The sequence below is a fragment of the Zymoseptoria tritici genome, chromosome 2 (genome assembly GCF_000219625.1).
Source record: "Zymoseptoria tritici IPO323 chromosome 2, whole genome shotgun sequence".
NCBI lineage: Eukaryota > Fungi > Ascomycota > Dothideomycetes > Mycosphaerellales > Mycosphaerellaceae > Zymoseptoria > Zymoseptoria tritici.
Genome location: NC_018217.1, coordinates 507058 through 534520, shown reverse-complemented (window position 1 = coordinate 534520; position 27463 = coordinate 507058). Strand labels below are relative to the sequence as shown.

At 51.5% G+C, this 27463-nt stretch overlaps 8 protein-coding genes across 8 annotated transcripts; 5 read left to right on the top strand and 3 right to left on the bottom strand.

Moving 5' to 3' along the window:
* Nucleotides 1-779: 779 nt before the first annotated feature.
* Nucleotides 780-1905, top strand: MYCGRDRAFT_67803 (uncharacterized protein; the record flags this gene model as incomplete). Its single annotated transcript, XM_003855716.1, has 3 exons — nucleotides 780-1060; nucleotides 1113-1443; nucleotides 1561-1905. 3 exons carry the CDS (start codon nucleotides 984-986, stop codon nucleotides 1903-1905), a joined length of 753 nt encoding a protein of 250 aa, XP_003855764.1.
* A 446-nt stretch (nucleotides 1906-2351) lies between these two features.
* On the bottom strand, nucleotides 2352-5260 carry MYCGRDRAFT_11143 (uncharacterized protein; the record flags this gene model as incomplete). The annotated part of the gene is made up of 11 exons (XM_003854703.1): nucleotides 2352-2565; nucleotides 2633-2905; nucleotides 2966-3036; nucleotides 3105-3184; nucleotides 3238-3443; nucleotides 3503-3683; nucleotides 3936-4036; nucleotides 4090-4263; nucleotides 4316-4488; nucleotides 4583-5052; nucleotides 5104-5260. Coding segments are annotated over 11 exons (2100 nt in total), but the record flags the coding sequence as incomplete, so codon positions are not given.
* Nucleotides 5261-6757: 1497 nt separating this feature from the next.
* Nucleotides 6758-7169, top strand: MYCGRDRAFT_90421 (uncharacterized protein; the record flags this gene model as incomplete). The annotated part of the gene is made up of 2 exons (XM_003855717.1): nucleotides 6758-7063; nucleotides 7155-7169. 2 exons carry the CDS (start codon nucleotides 6758-6760, stop codon nucleotides 7167-7169), a joined length of 321 nt encoding a protein of 106 aa, XP_003855765.1.
* Nucleotides 7170-7789: 620 nt separating this feature from the next.
* MYCGRDRAFT_90420 (uncharacterized protein) lies at nucleotides 7790-8217 on the bottom strand (the record flags this gene model as incomplete). Its single annotated transcript, XM_003854702.1, has 2 exons — nucleotides 7790-7914; nucleotides 7974-8217. 2 exons carry the CDS (start codon nucleotides 8215-8217, stop codon nucleotides 7790-7792), a joined length of 369 nt encoding a protein of 122 aa, XP_003854750.1.
* Nucleotides 8218-9567: 1350 nt separating this feature from the next.
* On the top strand, nucleotides 9568-10494 carry MYCGRDRAFT_26025 (uncharacterized protein; the record flags this gene model as incomplete). Its single annotated transcript, XM_003855718.1, has 1 exon — nucleotides 9568-10494. A coding segment is annotated over one exon (927 nt), but the record flags the coding sequence as incomplete, so codon positions are not given.
* Nucleotides 10495-12329: 1835 nt separating this feature from the next.
* On the top strand, nucleotides 12330-14565 carry MYCGRDRAFT_90418 (uncharacterized protein; the record flags this gene model as incomplete). Its single annotated transcript, XM_003855719.1, has 4 exons — nucleotides 12330-12354; nucleotides 12566-13709; nucleotides 13768-14434; nucleotides 14560-14565. The coding sequence occupies 4 exons, from the start codon at nucleotides 12330-12332 to the stop codon at nucleotides 14563-14565; spliced, it is 1842 nt and encodes a 613-aa protein (XP_003855767.1).
* A 6206-nt stretch (nucleotides 14566-20771) lies between these two features.
* On the bottom strand, nucleotides 20772-23831 carry MYCGRDRAFT_90417 (uncharacterized protein; the record flags this gene model as incomplete). Its single annotated transcript, XM_003854701.1, has 1 exon — nucleotides 20772-23831. The coding sequence occupies one exon, from the start codon at nucleotides 23829-23831 to the stop codon at nucleotides 20772-20774; it is 3060 nt and encodes a 1019-aa protein (XP_003854749.1).
* A 2024-nt stretch (nucleotides 23832-25855) lies between these two features.
* Nucleotides 25856-27155, top strand: MYCGRDRAFT_107852 (uncharacterized protein; the record flags this gene model as incomplete). Its single annotated transcript, XM_003855720.1, has 9 exons — nucleotides 25856-26029; nucleotides 26090-26209; nucleotides 26261-26326; nucleotides 26381-26410; nucleotides 26463-26510; nucleotides 26564-26611; nucleotides 26665-26712; nucleotides 26766-26804; nucleotides 26857-27155. Coding segments are annotated over 9 exons (870 nt in total), but the record flags the coding sequence as incomplete, so codon positions are not given.
* Nucleotides 27156-27463: the final 308 nt, after the last annotated feature.

The window sequence follows — 27463 nt, the reverse complement described above, 5'->3', positions numbered from 1 at the left end:
ATCTCCCATAGTTGAGCCGAAAATAGTCCTTTCCTCTTCTTACTACCGCTCAAGCTCGCCCGGAAAGAAAGCTAGGAGAGGGATCCATTACCTCGATCCCGTATTCATGTTCGAGACCCGTCGAAGAGCAACATCATCTGCAACCTTGCTCATTCTTACAGTAAGTGTGTGCTTATGCTGAGAACGCGATCAGCAAGATGATAGTGCTCTTCGACGGGTCTCGAACATGAATACGGGAGGGTTGGTGTCATCCTCAAGGGGCGGACCTCGATGCTTGCTTCAGAATGAGGCTGTACAGCTCCGCAGCAAGCATCAGTGACCCAACCTTGAGTATCATCGATACTTCCGTGCCAATGTACAGCCGTTGACGTATCGGAGTGCTCAACGTCCGCGCCCGAACTGCCGTTCGAGGCCTGTTGACAAGGAGTTCAAACAATTTGCGACTGTCCCTGTTCGGAACAAGATGGAGCAGGACAAAGTACTGCCGCATGTCGGCTTGGATGGAAGAGATCCTACTCGCAGAGACGCATTGGTCCCCTGTCCGGGGCTCAGACAGCGGACCTCCGGCCGGGCCTGAATGGTGAACGTTCCAATGCGTTCGCATGCTGTTTGCACGACAGAAAGTTTAGCGGGGACTCGGGAGCGGAGGAGGGTCGGCTCGTGCATTCGGACGATGTGCGTTTCCGTAGCGTTCGAGACGGCACTGCGCACCCCACGTTCTTCAGGATCCAGACGCCCTCACCTATCGTCCAGATTGTCTTCGGCTGCGATTCTGGAGCAGAAAAGGCTGAGCCGGATAGACAGCGTATGAACGCATCGGCCTGCTCATCGTCAAAATCTTGCTCACAGCCCGAACACTATCCTCTTATATCTCACCACTTTCTCCCGTTCATTCCACCAGACACCCTCGCTACACTTCGCGCTTCGCACTTCTTGACTACGACCAAGCCACCTTTATACAAAGAACACACAAGATCTTCGACATGTCCGCAATTCCCGGAGCCGATGAACCAAAAACTACATCCAAAATATCTGACAGACCACCCACTGTCTGTGTCTTGCAAGTCCCATCGATAATGTTTGTTCCTCAAACGCCCACTAACATCATCCAGCTGCGGTGCCTCCTCAGGTGCTTCTCCGGCGCATCTCGCAGCCGCCCGCGAGCTCGCCAAAGCTTTCCACGCCCACGGCATCCGCCTCGTCTACGGCGGCGGTACATACGGCGTCATGGGCGAGATCGCCAAGACCCTCGTCTCGCTCTCCGGTCCTGACGCCGTGCATGGCGTAATTCCCGAAGCACTCCTCCGCGGGGAGCGAGATGATTGCAACGGGGAGAAGGCCGCAGGTGAACTACAGCAGGAGAATGGCAATGCAATGAAAACGCCAATGCAGGTGAAGAGCGTGATTGATGAGAGCGTCTACGGACGAATCAGCGTTGTTGAGGTAAGAACCAGAAGTGTAGAACGCCCGCGTGGTCCGAGTTTGTCTCGGGTGTCTGGCCCCTTCTTCCATTCCTAGATGTCTACGACCTTCGCTGACCTTGTACTCTTTGCTTTTCAGGATATGCATTCGAGGAAGCAGATGATGGCAAGAGAAGTCATCGAGTCGGGTAGTGGAGGAGGTTTTGTGGCCTTGAGTGGTGGGTATGGGACTCTGGAGGAATTGATGGAAGTTGTGACGTGGAACCAATTGGGAATCCACGAGAGAGCGGTGGTGCTGTACAATGTGGAGGGATACTGGGATGGGATTATTAGTTGGGTCAAGACGGCGGTGGGCGAGGGGTTTGTGAGCAAGTCGAACGAAAACATCATGGTTGAGGCGAGGACGGGTGAGGAGGTTGTGGATTGCTTGAGGAGTTACCAGAAGTCGGAGGGAAGGTTCAAGTTGAAGTGGGACCAGTCGTGAAGGAAGGAGTGAGACGCCTGTGTTCTGCGAATTCGAATGGCTCCACAGTTCTACCTCCCTTCAGTTTCAAAGGAATATAAATTACTTCGACGCTACCATAAGCACATACGACCACAGATAGATGAAAAATCGGCTTCCCGTCCGATCAGCCATTGATAACCATCTAATCGCTACACTAGTACTCAAGTTGGTGACAATTGGGGAATCCGTAGTGTTGTATGTTTTTGCCTTTTGTCCCTGACTTGCCGAAGTGCTGTGAGAATTTTTGCAGATGGGACCTGACAACCGGACAGATGAGCGTGTGTGGCATCTTTCTTTTGGAGGAAAAGAAGTCGTTCGGTATCGTCTCAGAAGCAATTCACTCAAAGCCGTTCCACCTTCGTCGGCCCGCACTAGACCGAATTTGTGCATTGCGACAATCATACAGACATGTCCAAGTACGCAAGGAATGCTTCGTTATTTGGGTCGCGGCCCAGAAACTCCTTCAGGCCAATGACTGGATCTGTTGAAGAACCCGGCTGCAGCACCTGGGTGCGGTATCGCATTCCCACGTCACTATTGAATGGATCGGCCGCAAATGCTGTGAAGAAGACGTCTTCTGCGTAGGACAAACACCATTGATAGGCATAGTAGGTGCCGGCGTATTGATTGGCTAGGAAGCTGTTCGGCAAAGACTGAGTGTTAGCTGAAGGTCAGAGACGGAATGGGTCTCAAGGCGTAGACTGACGTGTCGCTGAGAGGATAAAAGCCCCAATGTTTGTCTTGCCCGAGATCCGAGGGGTCCCCAAGCGAGCTGAAGTTGCGATAGAGGGTGTTGTAGCGAGCGCTGATATCGAGCGCGGTGATTTCGTCGGCGCTGGCCAGTTGGAACAGCTCTTGGTCCCACGTGCCATAGATGATCTGCCTCATCTCGCCGGCTGCTAGATTGACGCGGGTCGAGTTGATGACGTTGGCAATCATGTCGTCAGGCATGGTCGCCGGTGGAAGAGGAACGTCTGCGCTATTTGATGAGTTTGATTGTTCTTTTCTCCACGCCTCGGCGGCTTGGGGCGAGAAAGACGACCAGTGTCTCGAAATCTGTCGGAGAGCTTGAGGCACCCGGCTGAAGTTTTCCATGAATTGACTTGGGAACTTGTTGTTTGTCAGACGCTTCTCACATCTTCCTAGTTTGCACAGCAAATCTTCACAGCCCTACTTACCTCAACGAAGTCAATGGGAACAGATGTTCCTATTGTGCGAGCGTAGTTGGTGACGGACAAGACGTCGTGCATGCAGTGCCCTGATTGATACGTCAGATCGTGATCATGAACATTGACTCTCGTATGACCATACCAAGTTCGTGCATGAGTCCGGGAAGTTCGCGATAAGGAATGAGGGACGGCTTGATGTCCTCCTGGTCACTTTTGTGAAGATTCATCATCACACGCGACGCTGGATGCACTCGAGAGCCGTCGGGCTTGGTATAACCTGGGAAAATATTCTGCTCATTCGAATCGTGACCATCTTTGACACCCTCGCGGTAGAAGAGGTCGAGGTACCTGCAAACAAAAGCGTACAAGGTCAGCGGATGTCAGAGAGTGTGTGTGGGCGAACCTACAGGTAGCCGCGAAAGCCTGGGTCTATGACATTGGTTGTGTTGCAGGTGGAGTCTTTAAAGTCGTCCCAGACGGCGTACATCATCACATCAGGGTGCCACAGCAAGTCACCGCCGTTGCCAGTTGGGGACAAGGCATCGGCATCGAGGCCCGTGATTCGGTCGTAACGAACGCTAAAGATCTCTATTAAAGTGAACGGTCAGCCAGGAGGATTGTACAGCCTAGACCTACGGATATAGACCGGAAAACAATTTCGGACTAAGCTGCAGGCCTGGTGCATATCAATCTTACCGCCGTAAAACTCAAGAATCGCGGGAACCTAAATGCAAACGGTGTACAGGTCAGCTATATTGACAGCAATCTATTCAGGCATAGGCGGGAACGGCTTGCAGCCCGAAATTGACAGCCTCTGGGTCTGCGCCGCAGACTCTCTACCATCCAGAGCACTTACAGTCACGTTGGCTGGGAAGTACTCCGCGATCTTGTCCTGATTGATGTCGAAGAGGGTTTGCCGCTCTTTTTCGGGGTAGTAGTTGCTGCGATGGGTCAGTCGCCAATCTCCCGATAGCAAGGAGATCTGAAAATTTACTAGTCCCATCTGTAGGCGACGTCCTTGTCGCCCACCGGACTGACCACTGTATCCTTCGACTTCGCTTGAGCTATACTTGCTACATTCCTGTTGCTGGCATCGGTGAGATGTGTGTGAAGGTCCTGGAGGAATGCGTTCACAGTCGTCGTGTTGCTAGCAATAGTATTCGATAGGCTGCACACATGAGTTAGGACTCGTACGCTCTGGGAAAGGACGCGGGACTTACGTAAAATCAGCCCATGACGAGTAGTTGAACAGCTGTGCCATCTCGAGCTGTGTCTTGAGGATCTCCTTCAGGATAGATTCGTTTTCCGGTGCGATTCGATCTCGTGCGAGAAAGTTCGTGTACCTTGTCGTTTCGTTCACGGCATAGGTATTCACGGCGATGAACTTGTCAAACTTGAAAGGGAAGTCAGCAGGTGGTCTGGAAGTCCGTAAGAAGGGATAGGCGTCGAGACATGCTCTTTGCTTTTCGTTCCGGATGACTCACAACCTGCACGTCGTACTGCAGCTTTCCTGCGTTCTCGCCAGTGGCATTTGCTTTCTCGAGAGTTTGAAGACTATCTGCTGGCACTCCATCAAGCTCCTCGGCTGTGAAGTATACGTACTTTGGCTGCTCCGCGTTCTTGGTAAACTCATCTTGGAGGTCGTAATTGCGCTGTGTCAGGTTATTGTACCGGTCCCGCTGCGCGGGTGCAAGAGTCAGGAGCCCGAAAGATGAGTAGAAGTCCTCCAGAATGGTCAATTGTTCATCGTTCAGGGTGCTCAGGGTCGTTGCATCGTGATTTGCCTGATAGACATGGACCACGAGGTCGGTCAAGGCCTTGTTCGAAAAAGTCTCCGTGATGACAACATCGACGTCGTCGTCTAATTTGCTCACGGCGTCATAAATACCGGGCACGGATGAGAGGGAGTAGGCACCGAGTGGAAACGACAGCGCCGCGTTGGCATTGTCCTTGTCATCTGAATCGAAGTCAGCGCATGTCTCAATTATTCCGATCAAGGCTGAAGTACAGTATGGTTGTACGACGTTCTCAAAGGTGGCATATTTGGGATCTTTGACACTATCCAAGATGGCTTGAACCGTAGCTCGCTCGTTTGCAGCCATCAGTTTCGAAATTCGTTCAATCGACTCGGCCGTATCATTGTACACATAGGGAGACTGTGGAGGCCTCTGGAGGCCTGAAGGCAGAATTGTTTTGTCCCGCGGGGTCTGGTGGTGATGCAGGGGCACACCAACGCCATTTCCAAGCTGCAGCAGAGCAGAGAGCAAGAAGAGGATCGTGATCCTGAATGATCGCTTAACCATAGTTGGAGAATGATCGTCGGCGCAGGATCAGCGTCGAGAGGAGAGGGAGGATGAGAACGAGTAAGACAATGAATACTGACAGCGGGGCATGTACAGACCTGTCTCGTGCACACAGAACAAGTGCTTACTCTCGGAATCTCAATCGGCGCCTCTCGGGCCAGACATCAAATTTCTCGTGATGGTCCGCTCGAGCATGCCTCCGAAAGGTGAACCAGCATACAGGAACACGACCACACCCAGCAAAGTCGAATGAAGACAATGGATGTTCCCAAGGTAACTTCTTGCGTGCAGCCTTTTCACCGTAGCTCGAACATCGTCTTGATTGTGTCGTGACGGTTCAAATGCTGCGATGTGCCTCGTTTCCGCAACAGAGCCAATTTACGGATCGTTATCGCTGTTCCGGGTCGAAGCGCGAGGATAGCTACCGCAGCCGATACATTCCACGATTTGTGCAAGGATCCATGCCTTGCCGCAGGGAGCACGAACATGGATGCCCAGTTTGGACTGAGCACACAGCGTGCGTGGCGCGCAGATGACCCTGTTGCGATGAGTGCTCGGTATTCTTTGAACCATGACAGCAATCTCCGTCAAAGCCTAATGGTTCGTGTGATGGACACGGGAATACTTGAGCCAAAAGCAGTGCACATTGTTGGAATTGGCTCATCAATCTTGCTTTGTCGATGCAGGTTGATCGTTCGATGTCAAATACTTGTGGAGCCCAGACCGCTGCACTTCATTTGATTTGGAGGTCCAAGTCCTATGTCCAAAGCAGTAATCAGTGTTCGGTCCCTGAGTGTGATACCAATACTTCTTCCGTGCCGATGCGAGCTCGAACAAATCACGACATTTGCCGAGTCAAGGTTTCGGCAGGGATATTGTGGAGTCTTAGCCCTGGAGCAAGCAATTTGCCGAGGCGCAGGCATCGGCGGGGGCATGGATGGAGTGACAATCGTTGGTGCCGTGAAGACGGGCGAGGTCGAAAGGCGGAACTGTCTGTTTGTGCACTAGCAACCCGACAATCGTTGCCTGTCAACAACATCAGCTTGTGCTGGAGCAGCCATCGTCACATCACCTCAACGATTTCCCGCGGCCGTTCTCAGGTCTTGTGAACACGTCCTGTAGAGTCAGACTGTGTCAGCCTCCTGACCAAGGTCCTTGTACTCGATACGCATGAGCTGATCCAAGCCGAATTACATCGTTTCTCCCACATCAGGCCACCAGTGTGAAGCCTAGCACCACACCCAACTCAGGGCGCATAAAGGCCAACTTCGAGACGCAGTGCTACTTAACATTCTATCGCAACATCCCCTTTTCACTCAACAACACTCACGAGGACAGCATCACCCACCAGGACCAGCAATGTCAACCACGCACATTATGCGTTGCGTCGGAAGCATCATCGTCTTCCTTGCGATCAGGAATGTCGCAGCAGCGCCGGTCGCCGTCGACAACTCCCTCCATGCTCGCGAGGCCAACGCTCTTTACAACGATCCAGACGACCACGGCGATGGACGTTGGCCACCGGAAGAGGGGTCCATCAAGGCCCGCGAGGGCAAGGACGTTACCAAAGATCCAGACAACCACGGCAATAGAGCATATCCAGCAATAGAGCATATCCCTAAACGGGACGACAAACACTGCGACGTCTGCTCGTCGGCTTGCGAGGTGAGTCATTCTTTGAAAGTAGGCAAGATACTCGCCTTTTGGCCGTCTGCCTTGTCGGCAACGAGGCAGCGTCGTAGCTGTGTAAATGCAGACATCCACTTGGTAAGCCCACTCCTCTGCCCATGGGTCATCCATCAGAGAATATCTTGAAGCATAAAGACTCGGTCTCCCTATAACCCATTCTTCACATCCGCGTGGTAATACATCAGCTTCCCGAACTAGGCGGCGTCTTCTTGTGTTCTCCGCGATGGATGTCTCTGAACATATCAAGACAGAGCCGCACCAAGAGAGAGCAGAAGGAGACAGCTATCAAGAGCAAACTTCTGACGGAGCGCACAACCACTATCAACATGTAGATTATTCACTGCATCTACCGCAGCCCATCCACGCAGCACCAATCGCGGCTCGCCAGCCTTCATCTCCCGCCTTTGTTACAATCCTTACAGTCACGCTCGTACAATGCCCACAGGTTCCGCCTCGATGGCTGCACAGTTCATCCGTTGCAAAGACAAGTTGCCAAATCAATACAATGAAGCGACTAGATACAGAGGAAAGTTCACCTGACCGAATGTTGTATACCTTCGTCCTTCCGTCCTTGCCTTCAAGAGCTACCTTCCAACAACCTCCTGGTATCTCTTCTTCTTCTGGAGCAATGATCCACCGTGCTGCCTCGACGAGCCCGCACAATCTCCTCCACTGTGGGCGCTGCGGAGCACAGGTACACCACTAGATAGTGTAGACAATCGAATCTTGAACGCCGTCGACGAGTACGTAATCCGTCGCGGTGGTCCTGCCGCCTCGGAAACAAAAGCCAAACCAGTATCGATCTTTCGGTGTACCGGAGTTGATCGCTATGAGAGAAAGTCAGTCGCGGAAACGATAGCGTTCGATAAATGAGCGACATGCTTACCGGAATATGAGATTGTGGACGTGCCGTCTTCGAAAGTACGGCAGCGTTCCAAGACGTGGTGCGACCACGACTTAGCCGTTTGATTGTTGTAATCATCGTGATATCCTTCGATAACGTTCGCCGGGAACAGTCTGTCTCCTGCGTCCCAGCCGGGTAATTCCAGTTGCGTGAAGTCCTTTCCCGAGGGGTTGCATAGAGCAACAGCCGCGAGGGCCGCGAGTTCGAAGACGATGGTAGATTTCATGTTTGCGGCAGGGAGTTGTTGTACGCCGATGGACCTGAAGATTGTGGTGTGCGATTGTGGTGCTCGTAAGTGTTTGAAGTAAGGTCGAGTGATTGCACGTTCGACATTCTGCTCAGCGCCCTTTATACACATCTCTGTCCTGTCGCTGCATGGATCAGTGATTCCGAATTTCTAATTTGGGCACAAGACGGACGTGCTGATCGCACTACGCTACGCTCTACCTTTGATCCGAGTCTGCGAACACGAGCACTATCCTGCCGGCTTAATGGATCAGGGATTGAGAATCTCTAATTTCGGCACAACACGTGCCCAGCGTCGGCAAATGACGGCAAGGCTTCCATTTCCCACGGTATGCTCTATCTTTGTTGCGAGCTATCCGCGTCGGAGTCGGTGGCCGTGCAGATACTCTAGCAATCTCTACCAGTGAACTAATATGCCTAGGTAGGACCTTGTGCCTAGAATTATCTCTCGCCTTGTGTTCTTCGGCAACATGGACTTCCGCAAGTCCGGACTAGGAGGCTGTCAAGACACCAGACTCGGAGAAGCACGTATCTTGTGTGTCGCTTCCCTCGCTCTTGGTCCTCACATATCTATCGAGAATGGCCTGGCTCCTTTTGCACCCAGCAAAAGATTTCGTCGTCTCGCAAAAGGCTTCCGAAGTGCTCCCAGAAGCTTAGTAGATTGCTCATTTACCTTTGTTGATATCGCACAACACGAACAAGCGATACGACCCACTTAAACCATGTCACATCCAAGGTGCCCTTGATGTGCGGGTTTAGAGCCTGCTAAAAGCCTTGCAAGCGCTGAAAGGCCGTCCGGACGGCCCCTCCGAACCTGATATCTCCCTTGTATTCACGACGAACGGGCAAGACCAAGCCCATGTCAATACCATTGCAATAGCGTAAATCACCACCGGCTCTGCGACTCGATTGTATGTGTCCTGGCGGTCACATCTGAGGTGTTGGTTCCACGGACTCGTTCCCAGCGACCAGCCGTCAGTTGGTGACGATTGGGAAAGATCGTAGCGCGATTTGCTCTCACTTTGTTGGCCATCGAGTCTTATGCCTGACATCCGCTTGTAGGTGTTCCGAGGACCGGGTCGTTGGTTTAAGAAAGTCGCACCAATAATTCATCGAAACACGATCCACTTCCTGTCCGCACTAGACCCAATCCGTGCAATGCTCCAAAAAGCCCCCACCCCACAACTCTCTCGTCCAGCTCCATCTTCATTCACTTCCATCTTCCACCTCCGCCACCATCCTCACTCTCTATCCCACCATGGCCTCCAAAGACGCTCTCTACCCGGGTCTCTCCCGCAAACGCAACCTCAATGCCGGCAAAGAAATATCCTCCTCCACCACCCTCTCCTTTACCTCCCAACTAAGCTCTCTCATCGGCTCGTCCACCACCAAAGACAACTCCAAACCCGCGCCCGCACGCTCTCGTCCTCGCAAGAAAGACGACATCTTCACGACCCACAATCGCAACACCGCCAAGCGGGCCAAACGCGATCTCGAAGCCGATGTCTCCGGAACTTTCGCTCAAAAGCATACCACGAATGGAGAAGCACTGGGAAAAGATGTGTGGGAACGGAGTAAGCGCAAAATGGAGGAGAAAGCACGGCTATACGCAGCGATGAAACGCGGTGATGTGGAGGACGCAGATGAACGGTATGCGGTGGACTTTGACACGAAATGGGCGGAAGCACGAGCAGAGGGCAGGGAGGATAGCTCGTCTGATAACGGCTCAGAAGACGGCGATACACCGCAAGAGGAAGTGGAGTATATTGATGAATTTGGTCGCACACGCAAGGGTACGAAACTCGATGCCTTGCGCGCTCGAACCGCCATCGACAGAGCGAACAATGCGCCGCCGGCGGATGATCGCTTCACCGCCCGCCCTGTGGCGCCTTCGAGTGTGATTTACGGGGATACGATTCAGCATCAAGCGTTTGATCCGGACGAGCCGCGGGCTGCGCAAATGGCGGAATTGGCGAAGAAGAGGGATCGGAGTTTGACACCGCCGCCGGAGGAGCATTTCGATGGGAGGAAAGAGGTCAGAACTAAGGGTACTGGTTTCTTTCAATTTGATGCAGATGAAAGCGTTAGGAAGGAGCAAATGGCAGGGTTGGAGAGGGAGAGAGCGGAGACGGAGAAGATGAGGAAGGAGAGAGAAAGTAAGCTGGGTGAGAGGAGGGCACTGATTGAGAAGAGAAGAGAGGAGGTCAGGGAGAGAAATTCGAGGAGAAAGGCGGAGGAGTTCTTGGAGGGCATGGGAATGGAGATGAAGGGTGGGACGGAAGAAGTGCGGCATGAGATGGTGGGGGATGATGAGATCGTGGAGCAAGGCGACGGTGTGCAAGAAGCAGCATCGACCGTCATGACGGAGCGAATCGAGGCGGCTATACGGAGAGAAGAGGACGAGTGAGGAATGATGGGACTGACGGACTGAGGCCTTCGTGTTGCAGCGCAGTAACAACAACCGGGAACAAGCCGTCAAAAATACCGCCACACTACAGCGATTCCACCCACGAGACTCGCCAGAATAGCAGCCCACCGCACTAACCGTTTCCGAATCGATTCTCTCGCCAGCCTCTCGTTGTCTTTCCATCGTTGTTCCTCGGAAACTCCACCCCAATGGGCGCCTTGACCCCCAATGCCCGACAAATCGGCTCCCACCCATCCTTTACATCTTACCAGGAACAGTTTCTCCTCAGGAAGCTCACTCCGCAGATACTTCGAATGCCTCTCCCATGCAGCCCGTCCATGCATCACCACCTTTCCCTCTCTTGCTCGGCGATACAACTCTCCATACCTCCCCTCCATCATCGCGTTCAAGAAACGCGGCAACCACCGCAGACAGGGCACCCAGAACAGCATGACGGCCAACAGCGCCTGCAACGACGCCCCCGCCGTGTCGCCCATGGACTTGACCCACGCCTCCGGATCCCGGACTGTGCACAACACGATGGCGTCGGGGTTTATCTCTTGCAGTTCAGGCACAACTTGCGCAAGGGGAGCGTCCGCGCAGGCTACGTAGCCGGTCGTCAGGGTACGGAAGGCGTCCAACACGAAAGCTTTGTCGGACAGGCAGCGATATGGGTCATGCTGGAGGATGGAGATCCAGGCTGTAATATGAGTTTCGTCGCCGGAGACGATGGTCTCTGTTCAGGCTTGGGATAAACATTCGCCTGAAGAAGGGCGTCTCGCCAAGGTCCAATGACTTCATGGAGGGAGGTCTTTCAGAGGATGGTCGCACGCAATCGGGGTCCTCAGAGCCAGCTTCCGTTTTCGAATGTATGGATCGAACAGCGACTCTAGGTCGTGAGATTATGGATTTGATGATCGTTGGCTGGATGTAGCACACAGTCGATGGGGAGGCTGATAATCGAGTCAGCCAAGTGTTCGTGTGAAGAGATATTTTCTGAGACGAGACGAACCTCCCCAGCGTTCCCACAGTTCTCAAGAGGTGATGGGAGGATGTGTGGTTACATTGTGGTGCGGCTTACCTGCGCCTATCACTTGGAGCTTCACGCCTGTCTGAGGTTTTGATGCTTCGGCGCCCATCGTTCTGCGCTTTTCATTGCGGATCGATTGGCGAAGTCCTCGACTGGGAGGTTGATGTTCGTCCTCGGTGGTTCATTCTTGGTTTGTGAATGAAGCTTCGAGGGAAGGATCAGTAGGATGCAGGCGGCGATCCTTCATGCGATTCACGTCTGGATTCTCGGCTACGTTGATCTATTAGCATGCCAATAAGTATGTGGTCGAGGATTGGCGTAGCTATCGTGTCAGTCGTTGCTTCTCAAACACGAGGGCGTTCTGGCTCATGGCCGCTAATTGGCTGAGGAGAAGCCCTGAAGTCTCCACCCACGCTGACTTCACCTCGGCGCTTGCATGACTTTTCTCCTTTACCGCGCGCAACACTCGACTCAGTCCGCCAGGCGCGCGCGTCAATTGGCGCAAGGTACAACATCGCTACCGTCCTGCCGTGGATATGAAACCCGGTCTTCAGCGCCTCCAGCACGGCCAGCAACAGGGAAAACCGCACGTCTGGCCGCCATGCAACCGCTCGCTTATTGCATGACACACCGCACATGCTCGCGGGCGGCCGACATGTTGATCAGCGCTCAGAATAGCAGTGAGTGCTTCGCGTGCTTGTGGTAAGGAGGTTGTCGCTGCGAATGTTGTATAACAGTGTGGCCGCCATTTTCTTCCATTATGAACTTGTCTGCTCTTCTTACGTTCATTGCATTGCATTGGAGTGGCTGGTCCGCTCTTCCTTTCGCTTCAAATCTACTCTTTATCTGCGGATCCGAAATCCTTATACAGTCTCCACCACTTCTTCACAGCAGCTGACATGCACTTCACAACCACTATCGGCCTGGCAGGACTGGCCATCCATCATGCATCTGCAACCTTTGGCCACCACGGATGGGATACTACCTCCCAATACTCCACTCCTGACAACACCGACAATAAGTGCAGTGACAACCAGAAGACTGGCTACAACTGGGCTGACCTTTCCACCGGCTCGTTTGACTCCTACGGCGGCAACAAATTCAGCAACTGGTCCTGTACAAACTCCTTTGGCAAACGTGACCTCCTCTCCAGACGTAGTTTCCAGGATAAATGCATCTCCTCCAACCTCGACGATCATCCCTCCATCGGCTGCAACGGAGATGATGCCATGTCCATCGACAAGTACCAAGTCTCTTCTAGCGAGGATGCCGACATTGAATGCCACTACGAGATGCCCGACAAGAGTGTGTGCAAGGAGTACCATTCTTGCAAAGCTGGCGGGATCGAAATCCAGAACAGTCAGTGTGGTGGAGCCAAGAGTGTGACGTTTAAGCCGGCGGAGAGCTACAAGGGGAAGGGTTGCAGTATTGGTGTGCACAGTATTGAGTTCAATTGTGGTTCCGCTTCGAGCAAGGTTCCTGAGTATTCTTCGACTTCGACTTCGATTTCGACGGCTGCGGCTTCGACGCCTGTTGCGTATTCGACCACGAGCTCGGTAGCACCTGTTGAGACGTCCTCTTGCGTGAGAGGGTATGGATCTTCCTGCTCTGCGGAGTCGTCTCCCGTCTCCTCCTCGAAATACAGCTCACCGGTGAGCTCGCTATCGACGACCTCCGAAGGTGCTCCGAGCTACCCTTCATCTTCGGAAACCAAGCCGGTAGAGTCTGTTCCAACATACGGCAGCTCCGAGAATTCGCCTGCGACAGCTCCGGTCTACAGCAGTAGTGCTGTCCACAACAGTAGCATAGCGTACAGTATTCCGGCTTATCCGTCATCAAGCTCCGTCGGGTCCTCGACTACTATCCCTTCAACGCCAAGCGCTACTATCGGAGTCACGTCCTCCTCGACTGCCGCTGCGACGACCCCATCTTCACCACCAAACTATCCTCCGCCTAGCTCTCCGGACCTCCTTCCTCGCTGCCTCAACACCTGGCTCCACACCGTCTCCTGCAAAGATAATACCGATTACTCTTGGTAAGTCCTATGCCATCCAATTTGAGTCCTAATATCATCGCTTACCCCACCCTCCCAGCTTCTGCAAGAACATAAACTTCATCACAAAGGTCTACGGCTGCCTCTCTTCCTGGTCCCAATCCGCAGACAACACCACCAATGGCGTCTCTTACCTCGTGGGTCTCTGCGCGCCATACATCCCCTCCAACCCAGCGATCATCACAGGCTGTCCATCGAGCGTCATGCCGGCTGTCTATACCCCTCCAGCGTTGCCTCCCCCACCCAGCGAGGCGTCACCCGTGACCACCCAGCCTGCCACCCAACCCGCCCCTCCTCCCTGCACGACAATCACCTACTCCTCCGAAGTCGTCATCCACGCCACGGACTCTGCCTCCGCCAGCGCCATCACAACAACCATCCTCACGACCATCACCGTGCCAAAAGTCATCCTTACTACCTACACCGTCACCGAATCAGGTAGCACCGTGACCGTTCCTGACCTTGGGTACGGCACGCCGCCACCTGTTTCGCCTACTGCGTCGTCTGAGCAGGCGCCGTTACTGACGGACACCCATTCGGCTCCAGCTCCGCCGTATGTGACGTCTACTTCTACGTTGATTATTCCTGGGGTGGGGAGTTCGTTGAAGACTGAGACGAGTGCAAAGGCGACGGGCACGGCACCTGTGGCGTATCAAGGTAGCGGAGTACGAGCGAGAGAGGTTGCGGGAGTAATGGTGGTCATAATTGTAGGTGGTTTGGGCTGGGCCATCGTGTTGTAGGACGGGGAGAAGCCGCCTCTGAGCGATGCAGCAGGGCTGGGGGCATAGTACATACAGCCTGCGAGATTGTATGCTATGACATGTGCTATTAGAAATGAATGAGCTGGAAGACCTCAAATGCGAGGCGTCGATTACTCTCGCATATCGCCGGGGCAAGTATTCTGCTGCGGCTCGTTATGCTAGCGACTCCGCGGTCTCAACTCAACGGCACTGTATGGCCCGCAATTCAACAGCTTGGAGGGTCACCTCGATGCAGGAGAGCCGACTTGTGGTAGGACGTCCAACATAAGTTTGTTGGACGTGCGAGTATATCTAATCCATCCAGCTGGCTTGAGGGCATGTATGATGAGGAATTTATGCAACACGGCTTCATATCTTTCATCTTCCTAACAACTTTATCCCCAACAGACACACACAATAAATCTCCCAAGACGATGACATTCTCGAAGCTGCCACTGCCGCCTTTGGGGGATACGAGAACGATTATGCGATCATCGCCAAAGCACACGAAGCATGCAGATCCCCGCCGAGCAGCATTAACGGAGCAGCACAACGACCAGGTGATTGTCTTCATTAGGTGAGGAAACACCCGTCATGTCAGAGGTGTGCCGACTCCCGAACGATCTGCTTGCGTTGGGAGGATGGCTCGCCAGGGAAAGGGAAACTGACCATGGTAGCGCTGCCCCGGACAGTGCGTGATAATGGCGTGGAGCTCGATAAGGGCGGGTTCTGGGAGCGTGAAGGCAGTGAGGTTGCTGGTCTGGCACGCTATTGGCATGAATGGCATTGGCACTGCTAATGCCAATTGGCATGAGCCAGTTATGTCTTTAGCTGGCATGGCACAAAGACCTCGAGCCAGACCAACGCCAGATGGATCCGGCTATGACCTGCGTATCGCAGGCATAAAGCCGTGATTTTGATGGAAATGTGGCTCCGAATCGCTGTCAATTCCTTGTTGGCAGTGTCTGGCATGTCACTCAGCGCTGTTGGCATGGCATGAAACCGACCCCCAAACCAAGCCCACCCGAACCAACAAGCTCACTGCGTGAAGGAGGTCCGAAAAACACGAAAGCACATCTATGGACCTAAGTCCGGCAGAATTCTGGGTGCGATATGGACAGGGACATCTTGACATTCACGTTGGAAAGGGATAAGAGCGGATTCTGGGAGCGTGAAGGAGGTCCACCTAAGCACAAGGACCGGTAATCTCACAGCAGCAGCAGCAGTCTCTCCTCCCGGGACCTCTCAGTTCTCCGCAGTAGCAGTAACAGCAACAAGCTCCGCCGCCGCCGCTCCATCGCCGCCTCGATAGTAGAAGCCCTGCCGCTGGTTTCTTCTCTCCTCCGGCCTCGCTCTCTCCTCCTCGAACGACGACGATGACGTCGATCGCAGCGGCAGCAGTCCCACTAGCATAGCAGAAGCGGAAGCTCTCTTGCTTGGATAAGAGCGGCCTCTGGGAGCGTGAAGGAGGTCCCGAAAACACGAAAGCATATCCACGTTGGAAAGGGCGTTGAGCTCGATAGGAAGTGAAGGAGGTCCGCAAAACACGAAAGCACGTTTACGCTGGAAAGCTGTACCGATGGCGCAATGAAGCATTCGGGAAGATGCCTACAAGTGTGCTCTCCTTGTACTGCTTCAAAGACTGAGAGAATCCCTGATAAGACAATCTTTCGGGAGGGTTGGATGAGAAGGAAGCTGCTACGAGAGGACTAAGTAATTTTGGAAAGACAAGCATTCGGGTCCACTAGTTCCTTCCACTTATTATCATGCCGCTACAGCACACATCAAACAAGGCGGCGTTCGTGCAGCAAAACGCACCGGCACTCGGCTTGCAGGGTCTTATGAAATACATCGCCGTGGAGCAGTACATCGCCGTGGAGCAGTACATCGCCGTGGAGCAGTACATCGCCATAGAGCAGTACCAAGATGGCGAAGACAAGAGAATGCACGAGAACAACGAAAATGGAGCAGGCACTACGCCCAAAGGACCTGGCTAACAATTCTACTATACACCGAGATAAAGGTAGGTCGATTTAAGGTTAAAGTCGTTTCGTTTTGGCGTTGTGCCTCCGTAATCCCGCTTAAATTGGACCGCATGTGTCCGACTTCGTAGGCTTGGACTATGCATTAAGATCCGCATCTATACGAGAAATAAGATTAACGACAATGCTTTCGTCCTTCGAGCTTACACTATACTAACTAAGCTACTCGAGTCCAAGCTGCGTAGTGCGGTTTAAGCGGAAATGCGCCCTTAGAAGAGATACTAAGATATTGTCTATAGCTCTTTAATCTGTCTATTAAAGCAAAGCAATATATATTAGGATCTTTTAGACCGAATCTAAGATCTTATAGCCCTTAAGATTCTAGAATAATTCTAGAAGATTTTAATTTACTACGCCCTAGCGTAAAATACGTTATTCGGCGTTATTATTGTAAGACCTAAGCTTTTTAGATCTTTTAAAATAGACTAAGGAACTTTAGGCCTAAAAGATTCTAAAAAAAGTCTAAAAGATTTATATTGTCTAGGCTTTAAGATAGAATACGTTATCTTACGTTATTAACGTAAGGACCTTACTTTTTGGATCTTTTAACTAAGATCGAGGATCTTAAGGCCCTAGAGATCCTAAAGCTACTTTAAAAGATTTGTATTTACTACGTTATAGTATAAAATACGTTATTAAGCGTTATTATCGTAATATATTAAAGTTCTAGATCTTTAAAATAGGATTAAGAATCTTAGAGGCCTAGAGATCCTAGAAAAATTCTATAAGATTTAAATCCTCTAGGCTATAAGACAGAATACGTTATCTTACGTTATTAACGTAAGGACCTTACTTTTCGGATCTTTTAACTAAGATTAAGGATCTTAAGGCCCTAGAGATCCTAAAGCTACTTTAAAAGATTTGTATTTACTACGTTATAGTATAAAATACGTTATTAAGCGTTATTATCGTAATATATTAAAGTTCCGGATCTTTAAAATAGGATTAAGAATCTTAGAGGCCTAGAGATCCTAGAAAAATTCTATAAGATTTAAATCCTCTAGGCTATAAGACAGAATACGTTATCTTACGTTATTAACGTAAGGACCTTACTTTTCGGATCTTTTAACTAAGATCGAGGATCTTAAGGCCCTAGAGATCCTAAAGCTACTTTAAAAGATTTGTATTTACTATGTTATGGTATAAAATACGTTATTAAGCGTTATTATCGTAATATATTAAAGTTCCGGATCTTTAAAATAGGATTAAGAATCTTAGAGGCCTAGAGATCCTAGAAAAATTCTATAAGATTTAAATCCTCTAGGCTTTAAGATAGAATACGTTATCTTACGTTATTAACGTAAGGACCTTACTTTTCGGATCTTTTAACTAAGATCGAGGATCTTAAGGCCCTAGAGATCCTAAAGCTACTTTAAAAGATTCGAACTTACTACATCCTAGTATAGAATACGTTATTAGCTGTTATATACGTAAAGTGCTATTCTTCCGAATCTTTTATATTAGATTAAGGATCTTAGCCCCCTAAAGATCCTAGATAGTTTCTAAAAGATTTTAATTTCCTAGGCTTTAAGCTATAATACGTTATCTAGCGTTAATAACGTAAGGCCCTCCCTTTCTAAATCTTTTAAATAAGATTAAGGGTCTTAGGGCCCTAGAGATCTTAAAACAATTCTAAAAGATTTTAATTTTTCTAACCTTAGGGGCAAATACATTATGCTACGTTATTAGTGTACCCCCTTATATTTCCGGATCTTTTATTTAAGATTAAGGATCTTAGGGACCTAGAGATTCTAGAAAAAATTTAAAAGATATATATTTACTATACTATAGCCTAGAATACGTTATTTAGCATTATTAGTATAAGGCACTATATTTCCGGATCTTTTATATTAAGCTTAGGATCTTAGACCCCTAAAGATCCTAGGAAGATTTTTAAAGATTTAGATTCCTTAAACCTTAGAAAATAATACGTTATTTAACGTTATTAGCGTAATAGACTAGGTCTCTTAGATCTTTTACTTTAGACCTAGGATCTTTAGATCTATAAGGCTCTATTTCTGCCCTTAAAGATTCGTATTTACTAGGCCTTATAGACTAATACGTTATCTTACGATATTAGCGTAATAGAATTAATTATCTCGATCTTTATTATTATATCTAGAATCTTTAGGTCCTAAAGATCCTATAAGAGTTCTATAAGATTCCGATTCCCTAGACCTAATAGTAAATTACGTTATCTAACGTTATTAGCGTAATAAGATAGAATTTAGGATCTTTAAAAACGGATCTAGAGTCTCTTAGTTACTAAGATCCTAGAAAACTTTTAGAAGAATTAGATTACCTAGGTATAATAGACAAATACGTTATTTAGCGTTATTAGCGTAATAATTAAGCTATCTGGATCTTTTAGTTTAGATTTAGGGTCTTTTGCCCTTAGAGATTCTTATAAATCTCTAAAAGATTCGTATTAACTACGCTAATATATAGAAAACATTATTTATAGTTATTGTAATAACGATTTAACTTCTAGAACCTTAAAGTATACCCTTAGGATCTTTAGTACCTATAGATCCTAGAACATCTTTATAAGAGTTATATTACCTAAGTATTTAGGTAGAATACGTTATCCTACGTTATTCGCGTAATAGCTTTGCTATTAGGATCTTTTATTTTAGATCTAGGATCTTAGACATCTAGAGATTCTAGACTATATCTTAAAGATTCGAAATTACTAAGCTCTTAGCTAAAAAACGTTATTAATAGTTATTGTCGTAACGATTTAACTTCTAGAATCTTTTAGATTTATCTTAGGATCTTTAGCCCTTAGAGGTTTTAAAACATTTTTAAAAGATTCGGGTTTACTAGGATATAACGCATAGTACGTTATAAACCCTTATTAGCATAATTGCTTTAGTATTAAGACCTTTTATATTAGCTCTAGAATCTTAGGACCCTAGATCTATTCTAAAAGTTTCCGCATTACTTAATTACTAGTTCTAGCTTAGTCGTACTAATTTGGAAGCTTCTAGACACTACTAGACTTTTTCGGGGAAGAGCTAGACAGACTAAACCTTTCTAAGAAGCGTCTAGACATTACTGCGCAACCCTGTAGGATGCTCTTTCCGCATTGCTTTTCGTAAAGAGTTAAGAATTCCTTCGGAAAGCTCGTAGAAAATTCTCTTACGCCGTACTTCTCGATTTCCTGCTTTACTGCGTATGTTAATTTATACAACTTGCTTTTTAACGTCGCCTGCTTTTTTGCGCTGTTCTGCCTAAGTTCGAACTGCGATCTGCTCTCCTTCTAATGTTCGTTCTGTATGCTAATAAGCTCGATGTTAGACCTGTCGCTTTGCGGGGCAGCAGCGACACAGCTTGCGCATAGTCGTATACGGGGCTTCTGTCGGTTAATGTTGCTAAATGTATCCTAAAAAGCTCGGTTTCCAAAACTTTAAGCGCTGTTTTAGCGACGACTACATAGGCAATGCCTGTTACATTTTTGTCTATATATTAACATGTTAGACTCTTGCCTTTAGCGTACCTACAGTCCGAGAGAAGGCAGGTGCTGCTATAAGGTAGCAAAACCTCGGTTTCGAAATCTTAAAATACGTCCTTTGCTCCGACTACTTGGACAATACTCCTCGCAGATTTTATACTACCTTAGCACAACCTCTTCTTGCTTCTAGCATACTGATAGCTAAAGGCGAGGTGGTTTTTGCTTAGGTGTGTGCTGTAGGCGGAAGAAGCTGGTCGCTCGGCTTCGGGACCTTAATCCCAGAATAGCCTTTAACACGCGACAACACTGTGTTTTTAGCTCGGTCCCGCTACGTTTTAAATGCTAATCGCAGCGATACTCGCTCGTCTTAAACGCAACTCCCTCGTATAGACGATTAGGGTATTTCTAATACATCTCCGCCTGCTAGTAATTCTCTACGCTATTTAGCTCGATAGCAGAGACATAGCTTCGCGACGGAGTCGAGAGACGGCTAGGCTATTTTCTTGTTGTATCTCCGTCGAATGCCCCCGTTTTAACGCCAACCAGCTTATTACCTAACGCTCAGCCCTAACTTGCGCTCTGGAGTAGAGTCGGCCTCTACGTCGCTCGCTCTGTCCGCGCCGCTCGTACTTATGCGCCCCCTCGTTCCTACTTTTCTGCTAACGTCTGTCCTCTTCGCGCCGCTCGTTCTTCTGCATTACTCGTTCCTTAAAGCAGACATCTAGACTTAGAATGTTCTGCCGTACAGTTCTATCTAAGCGCCCTTCTCCTCGCACTACACAAACGCCCTCGTTCCCATTCTACACCCTTACTCCGCATCGCTCTCCTCTTCGCCAAACACCTCCTGCACGTCCTCCAACGCCTCCTCCGCGAGGTCGACATCTGCCATTGCCTTCATCGCGATCCTCTCCCATCCTGCGGCTTGATCCTTGTGGTCCTCTACTTGCTCCTCCAACGACGACACCCTCGCACTATACGCCTTCCTCTCCTTCTCGACAAGCGCCTTGGCAGCCCGCACGTCCTCCTGCATAGCCTCCACCGACGAGGGCACTGCCTCCAACGTCTCCTCGAGCAGGTCTACATCGTCGAACGCCTTCTTCGCGAGACGCTCCCATCCTTCTGCTTGGTCTTCCGCACGTTTCAACTTGACCTCTATTGTGAAGACTTCCCTCTCGAAATTGTAAAGAGCTGGCTGGAGGGTCGAGCGGAGGATGTCGCGGAGAAGGTTAGGCCCCGCCATGTGCTGCCAGACGTCTTGGTACTGCAGACGCTTCATTCGCATAGCAGTCGCATTGTTTTGGGAGACGAGACGGTTGTATCGGCGAACGAGCCTGCTAAAACGAGCGTCCCGCATCCTCAGCTGGAGGCTTATCTCGCGGACGACGGCGTTGAACAATGCTCTGGGTACGACCGTCGTGGGATCCAGTCGCAATGCTAAGAGCCTCTCCAGTCTGGCGATCTTCTTCTCGGCATTCACGCGCCACTCGTCCTTGATTCTCAATTCGACCGTGAGTTGGGAGATGGCGGTGTTATAGAGGACGCGCGGAACGGTCGTAGCCATCGCAGCAGCGTGGCGGGTGTGTGAGATGGTGGCAGCCAATGCGGAGGTGTGTTGTTGCAAGGCCAGCTGCGCTTCACGAGCGGCTCGTCCCAACTGGTTGTCTTTAATGGCCAACTGGACAGTGAGCTGGGAGATGGCGGTGTCATAGAGGACGCGCGGAACGGTCGAAGCCATAGCAGTAGCGTGTCGCCGGGAGGACACTTGCGCTTGACGAGCGGCTCGCTGCAATTGGCGGTCCTTGATGGCGAGCTTCACCGTCATCTGCGCCACGACCGCTAAGAAGAGCTGTGTCGGAACGCCCAGTCTGTTCCGGAGATGCCGAAATCGTCGCTCCATATTGGTGATGATGTTCTCGAAATACGTGTGCTTCGAGCTGATGCCTTCGCGATACCGTGCCACCATGTCGTTCGCCGTGGTCCGGGATTCGGTGGTCATGTTCTGCACTTGATGCTCCAGTTCGGCAATCCGCCCGTTACGAGTGTTGGCAAGGGTCTCGGCAGTTTCGGCTCGAGTATGCAGTCCAGCAATGACCTGTCGAATGAGATTCGCGAGGGCCACGGTGTCGGAAAGAGTGAGGGCGGTAACGTGGGGCATGCCAACAAACTCGCATATGAGCTCGCCAAATGCAGCGACGAAAATGTCCTTGTCATTAGATGAGGCCCTCGCATCAGCGAGCTCAGATCTTAGGCGCGATGTGCTGCAGCGGAGTAGGAGAACGAGCAGCTTGCCGTTGCTCACATTCGTGCTCAGAGAGGTGTTGGAAGCGAGGAGTGTGTCGTTGTGGGTGGTGAGATTCGTGATCCGAGTAGCACGGGCGGCGGCGGCCTGGCTCATCGAAAGGACAACGACACGACGCCATTGAGCAATCGCCCTGCTAGTTCGTACACTCGCAACAAGCCCGACGTTGACGGTGGTCAAGTTGCGTACTTGTCCGCTGAGGTCAGTGACTTGCCCGCTAAGATTGGTGATTTGCGTGTTGAGATTGGTGACTTGCGTGTTGAGATTGGTAGCCTGACCGGCAAGGGTGGAATTGGCATTGATCGTCGACATTACAACGACGCGGCGCCATTGAGAGATCGTCCTACTCGTCTGCAGATCGGCAAGAAGCCCGGCGTTGGCATGGTCGAGTGACATGGCAACGACACGGCGCCATTGAGAAATCACACTGCTCGTCCGCAGATTGACAACAAGCCCCGCGTTGACAGTGCTCAGGTTCTGTACTTGTCCGGTGAGGCTTGCGAGCTGCCCGTTGAGGCTTGTAATTTGACCGGCAAGAGCCACATTCGTGCGTCTCGTCGAGGAGATGATCAATCGATGCCAGCTGGTGAGGACTCTGCTGCTCGCGAGCTGCCCGTTGAGGCTTGTAATTTGACCAGCAAGAGCCACATTCGTGCGTCTCGTCGAGGAGATGATCAATCGATGCCAGCTGGTGAGGACTCTGCTGCTCGTGAGCCGCTCGTTGAGGCCTGTAATCTGACCAGCAAGAGCCACATTCGTGCGTCTCGTCGAGGAGATGATCAATCGATGCCAGCTGGTAAGGACTCTGCTGCTCGCCAGGCTCGCATGTAATCCAGCGTTGGTCGTCGTGAGGACTTGGACCTGCCCGTTGAGGTTGACGACCTGCCCGTTCAAATTGGTAATCTGCGCGTTCAGGGTTGTAATTTGACCCGCACGGGCAATGCTGGTCTGTCTCATCGAAGCGATGACAAGTCGATGCCAGTTGGCGAGTATTCTGCTGCTGTTCAAGCTCAGAAGGAGGCCTCCGTTGGCGTTCGTGAGGGTATCGAGACGCCCATTGAGGTTCGCAACCTGCCCGTTGAGATGACCGATGCGTTGACGATGCCAGCGGATGAACAAGCGGGCCATTGTGAGACCCAAGGCGAGGCAAATGAGGAGCTTGCCGTTCTTCGCTTCAAGCCTGCCCGTCTCCAACCCGAGCAACTCGCTGGCCTCCTTGACCTCATTGACCTCCGCATCAACCTGCTCTTTTGCGTCGATGACGGCGTTCAGCTCCTCGGTCTTAGTGCGTAGCTCGGCTTCGACGAGGCCTTGCCCATCGAAGATGGAGGAGATCTGGTCAGTGTGCTGGGCTGCCGCCGCCTGAAGCCTGCTTACCAAACGCTCGCGAGCGTTCGCAGAGGCGGTCAAGGAATCGATGCGGCGAACAAGCACCTGTCGGCGAGACTGCATCTTTCGAGTGTGCTTGGCCGTTGCAGCGTGGGTGAGACGAACACGCTTGGCCATTGCGCCGTGGACCTTGCGCAGCGCTTGATAAGACTTCGCAACAGCACTGTGACTCGCATCCATAGCGTGTAGCTTGCGGCGAGTGGTGATGAGCGCTGTACGAGCACGAGCGAGCCGGTTGGTGTCATTTTCTTGAATGAAGTGAAGGAGGGAGATCGTTGCTTCCTTTCCAGCCAGACGCCTCCTTGACGAGTCTTCCGCTTGCCGATTCTCACGAACGAGCCGCTCGTTTTCATCCTCGAGCTGCGCACATCGGGCTGTGGTGTCCAGGATCTCGCCTTCCAGTCTCTTCGCATTCTGCTGCCACTGCCCTTGCTCTTGTCGTTTCAAATTATTTGCCAGTTGCCAGCGAACACGATTCTCAAGACTGATCTGCTTGACAATCTCAATTCGAGCCTCCAGCTTCGTGCGTGCATCTGCGGCCTGCCTGTTTACGGACACCAGGCGAACGACTTCGCTTCGGAGACTTACAACTTCACGACGAGCGGCTCTACTGTTGGCGGCAAGCTCGATGAATCGACGAAAGACGATGGTGTAGTTCGACGCGAGGCGCTTGTTCTTATCGCCGAGCTTGTCATTCTTCTCCTGTAGCTGGCGATTTTCAATGGCGCTGGCAGTGAGTTGCGTTGCAAGGCTGTTCTTTGCCTCTCTGAGCGGCTCGTTCCAACCGATGGAGGTTTCCAGCTCCTCCTCGAGCCCTTGCTCCCGCTCTGTGAGACGCTTGACTTCATCATCGGCGGTTTGGAGCTTCTTGACCAGATCCTGCTTCTCTCGTACAAGCTGCTCGTTGGTAGCTTTCCGAGCTGCCAGTTCCGAGGTGTGCTTGTCTCCGCTGGTGACCTTGGCACGCGCGTCATCCCGCTCCCGCGTGAGCTTTTCGCACTCCTTCTCAAAGTCGTCTCGCTCTTTTTTGTAAGTGGACCTCTCTCGACGGATCCGCTTCAAATCTTTTTCGTGCTGGTTGTTGTTGGTCGTAAGAGTGTTGTTGGCTGCCGTTGCCTCGCGCAGCTCCTTTTTCACCTTGTCCAGCTCTTCGCGTGCATCGTCCAGCACCCACTTCCGAAGTGGAGCGAGAGCGTTGTTAACCTCCTCTGTGGACTTTGCTTTTAGAGCAGGCGCTTCGGCGAGCCTCTCGTCCTTTGCATGAACCAACAGTGCCAACAGCCGCGCTTTCCTCCCTTGGTGTTTCTCGGCCTCTTGGAGCGTGCGAGAGATGTCGGCTCGATCGCGATCGAAGACCTCGTCTTTATATTGCTCTACCGCGGATTCGGACATGAAGTGCTGGATTGTGAGTGCCTGAGCATTCCGCCGGACGAAGGCCGCTTTGATCGAGGTCTGTTGCTTAGGTGGCATGGTGGATGGAATTGCGGTAGAAGCGGGCCGCTCGAAGGCTCTTCGGTGATGGAGATTCGGTGATAGAGGAGGTGAAGGAGATTCGCGCGGCTCGATCGTACGCCGTGTCGTGTGTGGTGGTGGACGCGTGCACGTGGTACACTAGATGCAAAGGTGATGGCGCAGACGCGGCGCTCGATGCGGTCAGTGGGTGGTGGAAAATACAAAGGCAAGCCGACTGCGCTGGGTGGCCAGTCTGCGACTCTGCCCGCAGGACGCGAAGGTAGCCCAGGCGGTGAAGGCAGCTCACGCGGCTTGATCTCGTCCTTGATAGGATGGTGAAGAGCAGCGAGACGGAGAGTGAAAAGCGAGCGGCTCGAATTTGTCGGACCGGCCAGTGGTGAAGTACACCAGCGGACGGTGAAGGCAGGTCGCTGGTATTATCAATCGAGGGCCAAAGGAACGAGCGACTCGAATTGGCGGCAATGGAGGATCACGGCGTGTGAAGGAGGTGGTTGTTGTGATGTGGGTGACGGTGTCGTCGATGCGGGCGGGAGACATATTGCGACTTTGCAGGAGAACGCCGAGCGGCCTGGATTTGGGCCTCACGCTTGGGAAGGTGCGACACGCTGTATCGTGTGGAAGGTACGGAAATTCCAGGTAAGCCATTTCACATTTCCCATTTCCCATCCTCTTCTCTCCTTCAACATCATCTTCATCGACCCTACACGACTCATTCCATCACCACAAACAACATGGCTCGATACGAGGAATACGAGGCTGAATACGACCGACGCAGCGGCAAGCTCCGCACGCTGATCGACAAGGTCAGCAAAACGCTCAGACCACCGCGAAAGACGACCAAGGGGACGAAGCGAGCGGGCGACCGCCTCGAACACGATGTGTCCAAGAGACACAGAACGAGCGAGGTAAGCTCACAAGATATTGCACCGCAGCAGAATGAACATTGAACTCATACACCAAAGCAGGCCGCGCAGTCCACAGAGGTGCGGCGACCTCACCACAACGCGAGCCGCTCGTCATACCAAGACACGCAGTTCTCACCAATTTCGACCGGCTCGTTCGACTTTCCCGGATTCGAATCCCAAGTGAGGCGTTTTCTCTCCGCCTTCGGCACAGCCATCTGCTGACCAAGACAGCCCTCGTTGAAATCCACCGGCTCATCTAACCCTTCCAACCGTGATCAGAGAGCCTCGTCTTCCCAGGTGAGCCTGCTCCGCGCCCTCATGAACAAGCCGCTCGTTGCTAACTCGACGCAGCAGCTATCACCCTACAGCGAGTCCACGCAGGTAAGCCTCCTTCGCGCCCTTCAAGTTGAGCTGCTCGTCGCTAACGTGATAGCCTTCTTCACCTCAGCGCTTGAGATCCCATCAGGGCCCAATTTCCCGGGTGAGTATTGCACTCCACTCTCCAAACGAGGCGCTCGTTGCTGACCAAGACAGGCTGCACCTCCCACTCAACAGCCGTCCCGTCAGGGTGCATCTGCCCGAGTGAGCGTTGCACTCCACTCTCCAAACGAGGCGCTCGTTATTAACCAAGACAGGCTGCACCACCCACCCAACAGCCGTGCCGTCAGGACGCATCTGCCCGAGTGAGCGTTGCACTCCGTTCTCCAAACGAGGCGCTCGTTACTGATACACACAGGTCTTGCCCTCACCGCCTTCGGACCTCTCGCACACTCAGGTAAGTATCCTTCGCTCAACCGAGCATGAGGCGCTCGTTGCTAATGTGATAGGTTGCACCGCTCGACAATCAGCCATCAGGCTTTACCGCACCCATCGTCGGACGCTACTACAACAAAGACGGCGTCCAAGTGGAAGTGTCGTCGGCAAATTTGCCGCGCAGCGTACTAGCAAGCGTCTACAGACTGATCAGGGCGCTCGATGTTGCAAACCCCGACTGGAAAGCCATGTCGTTTACCGATCGCTGTGTCGTCAAACGAATCATCACCAAGCAGACCAACTTTAAGTGGTCGAAAGATGATGAGCATGGTCATCATCATGAAGCGTGCCAGACATGCACGAACTCTTGCTCGTTGTGCCTGCGCTAGGAGCCAGGACAACTACCAAGACTCGTTGTTGTTGCGCTCCCGACGGCCGTGCATGACAGGAGAATTCCGGAGCCGGAGGAGAGTGCCTTTTGGCAGCGCGACGAAGCGCTCAAGACCAAGAAGACAAAGTCAGCGCTATGGAGATGAGGAGCACGAATTCTTTTTGCGGTGGCAGCAATATCCTTGCATTTACGAGCGGCTCGTTGTTTGTATTTTTTTCGAGAGGGATATCCTTTGGGTGGACGACATACTATCTTGCATTTACAAGCTGGGCACTATGGAACGAGATCTG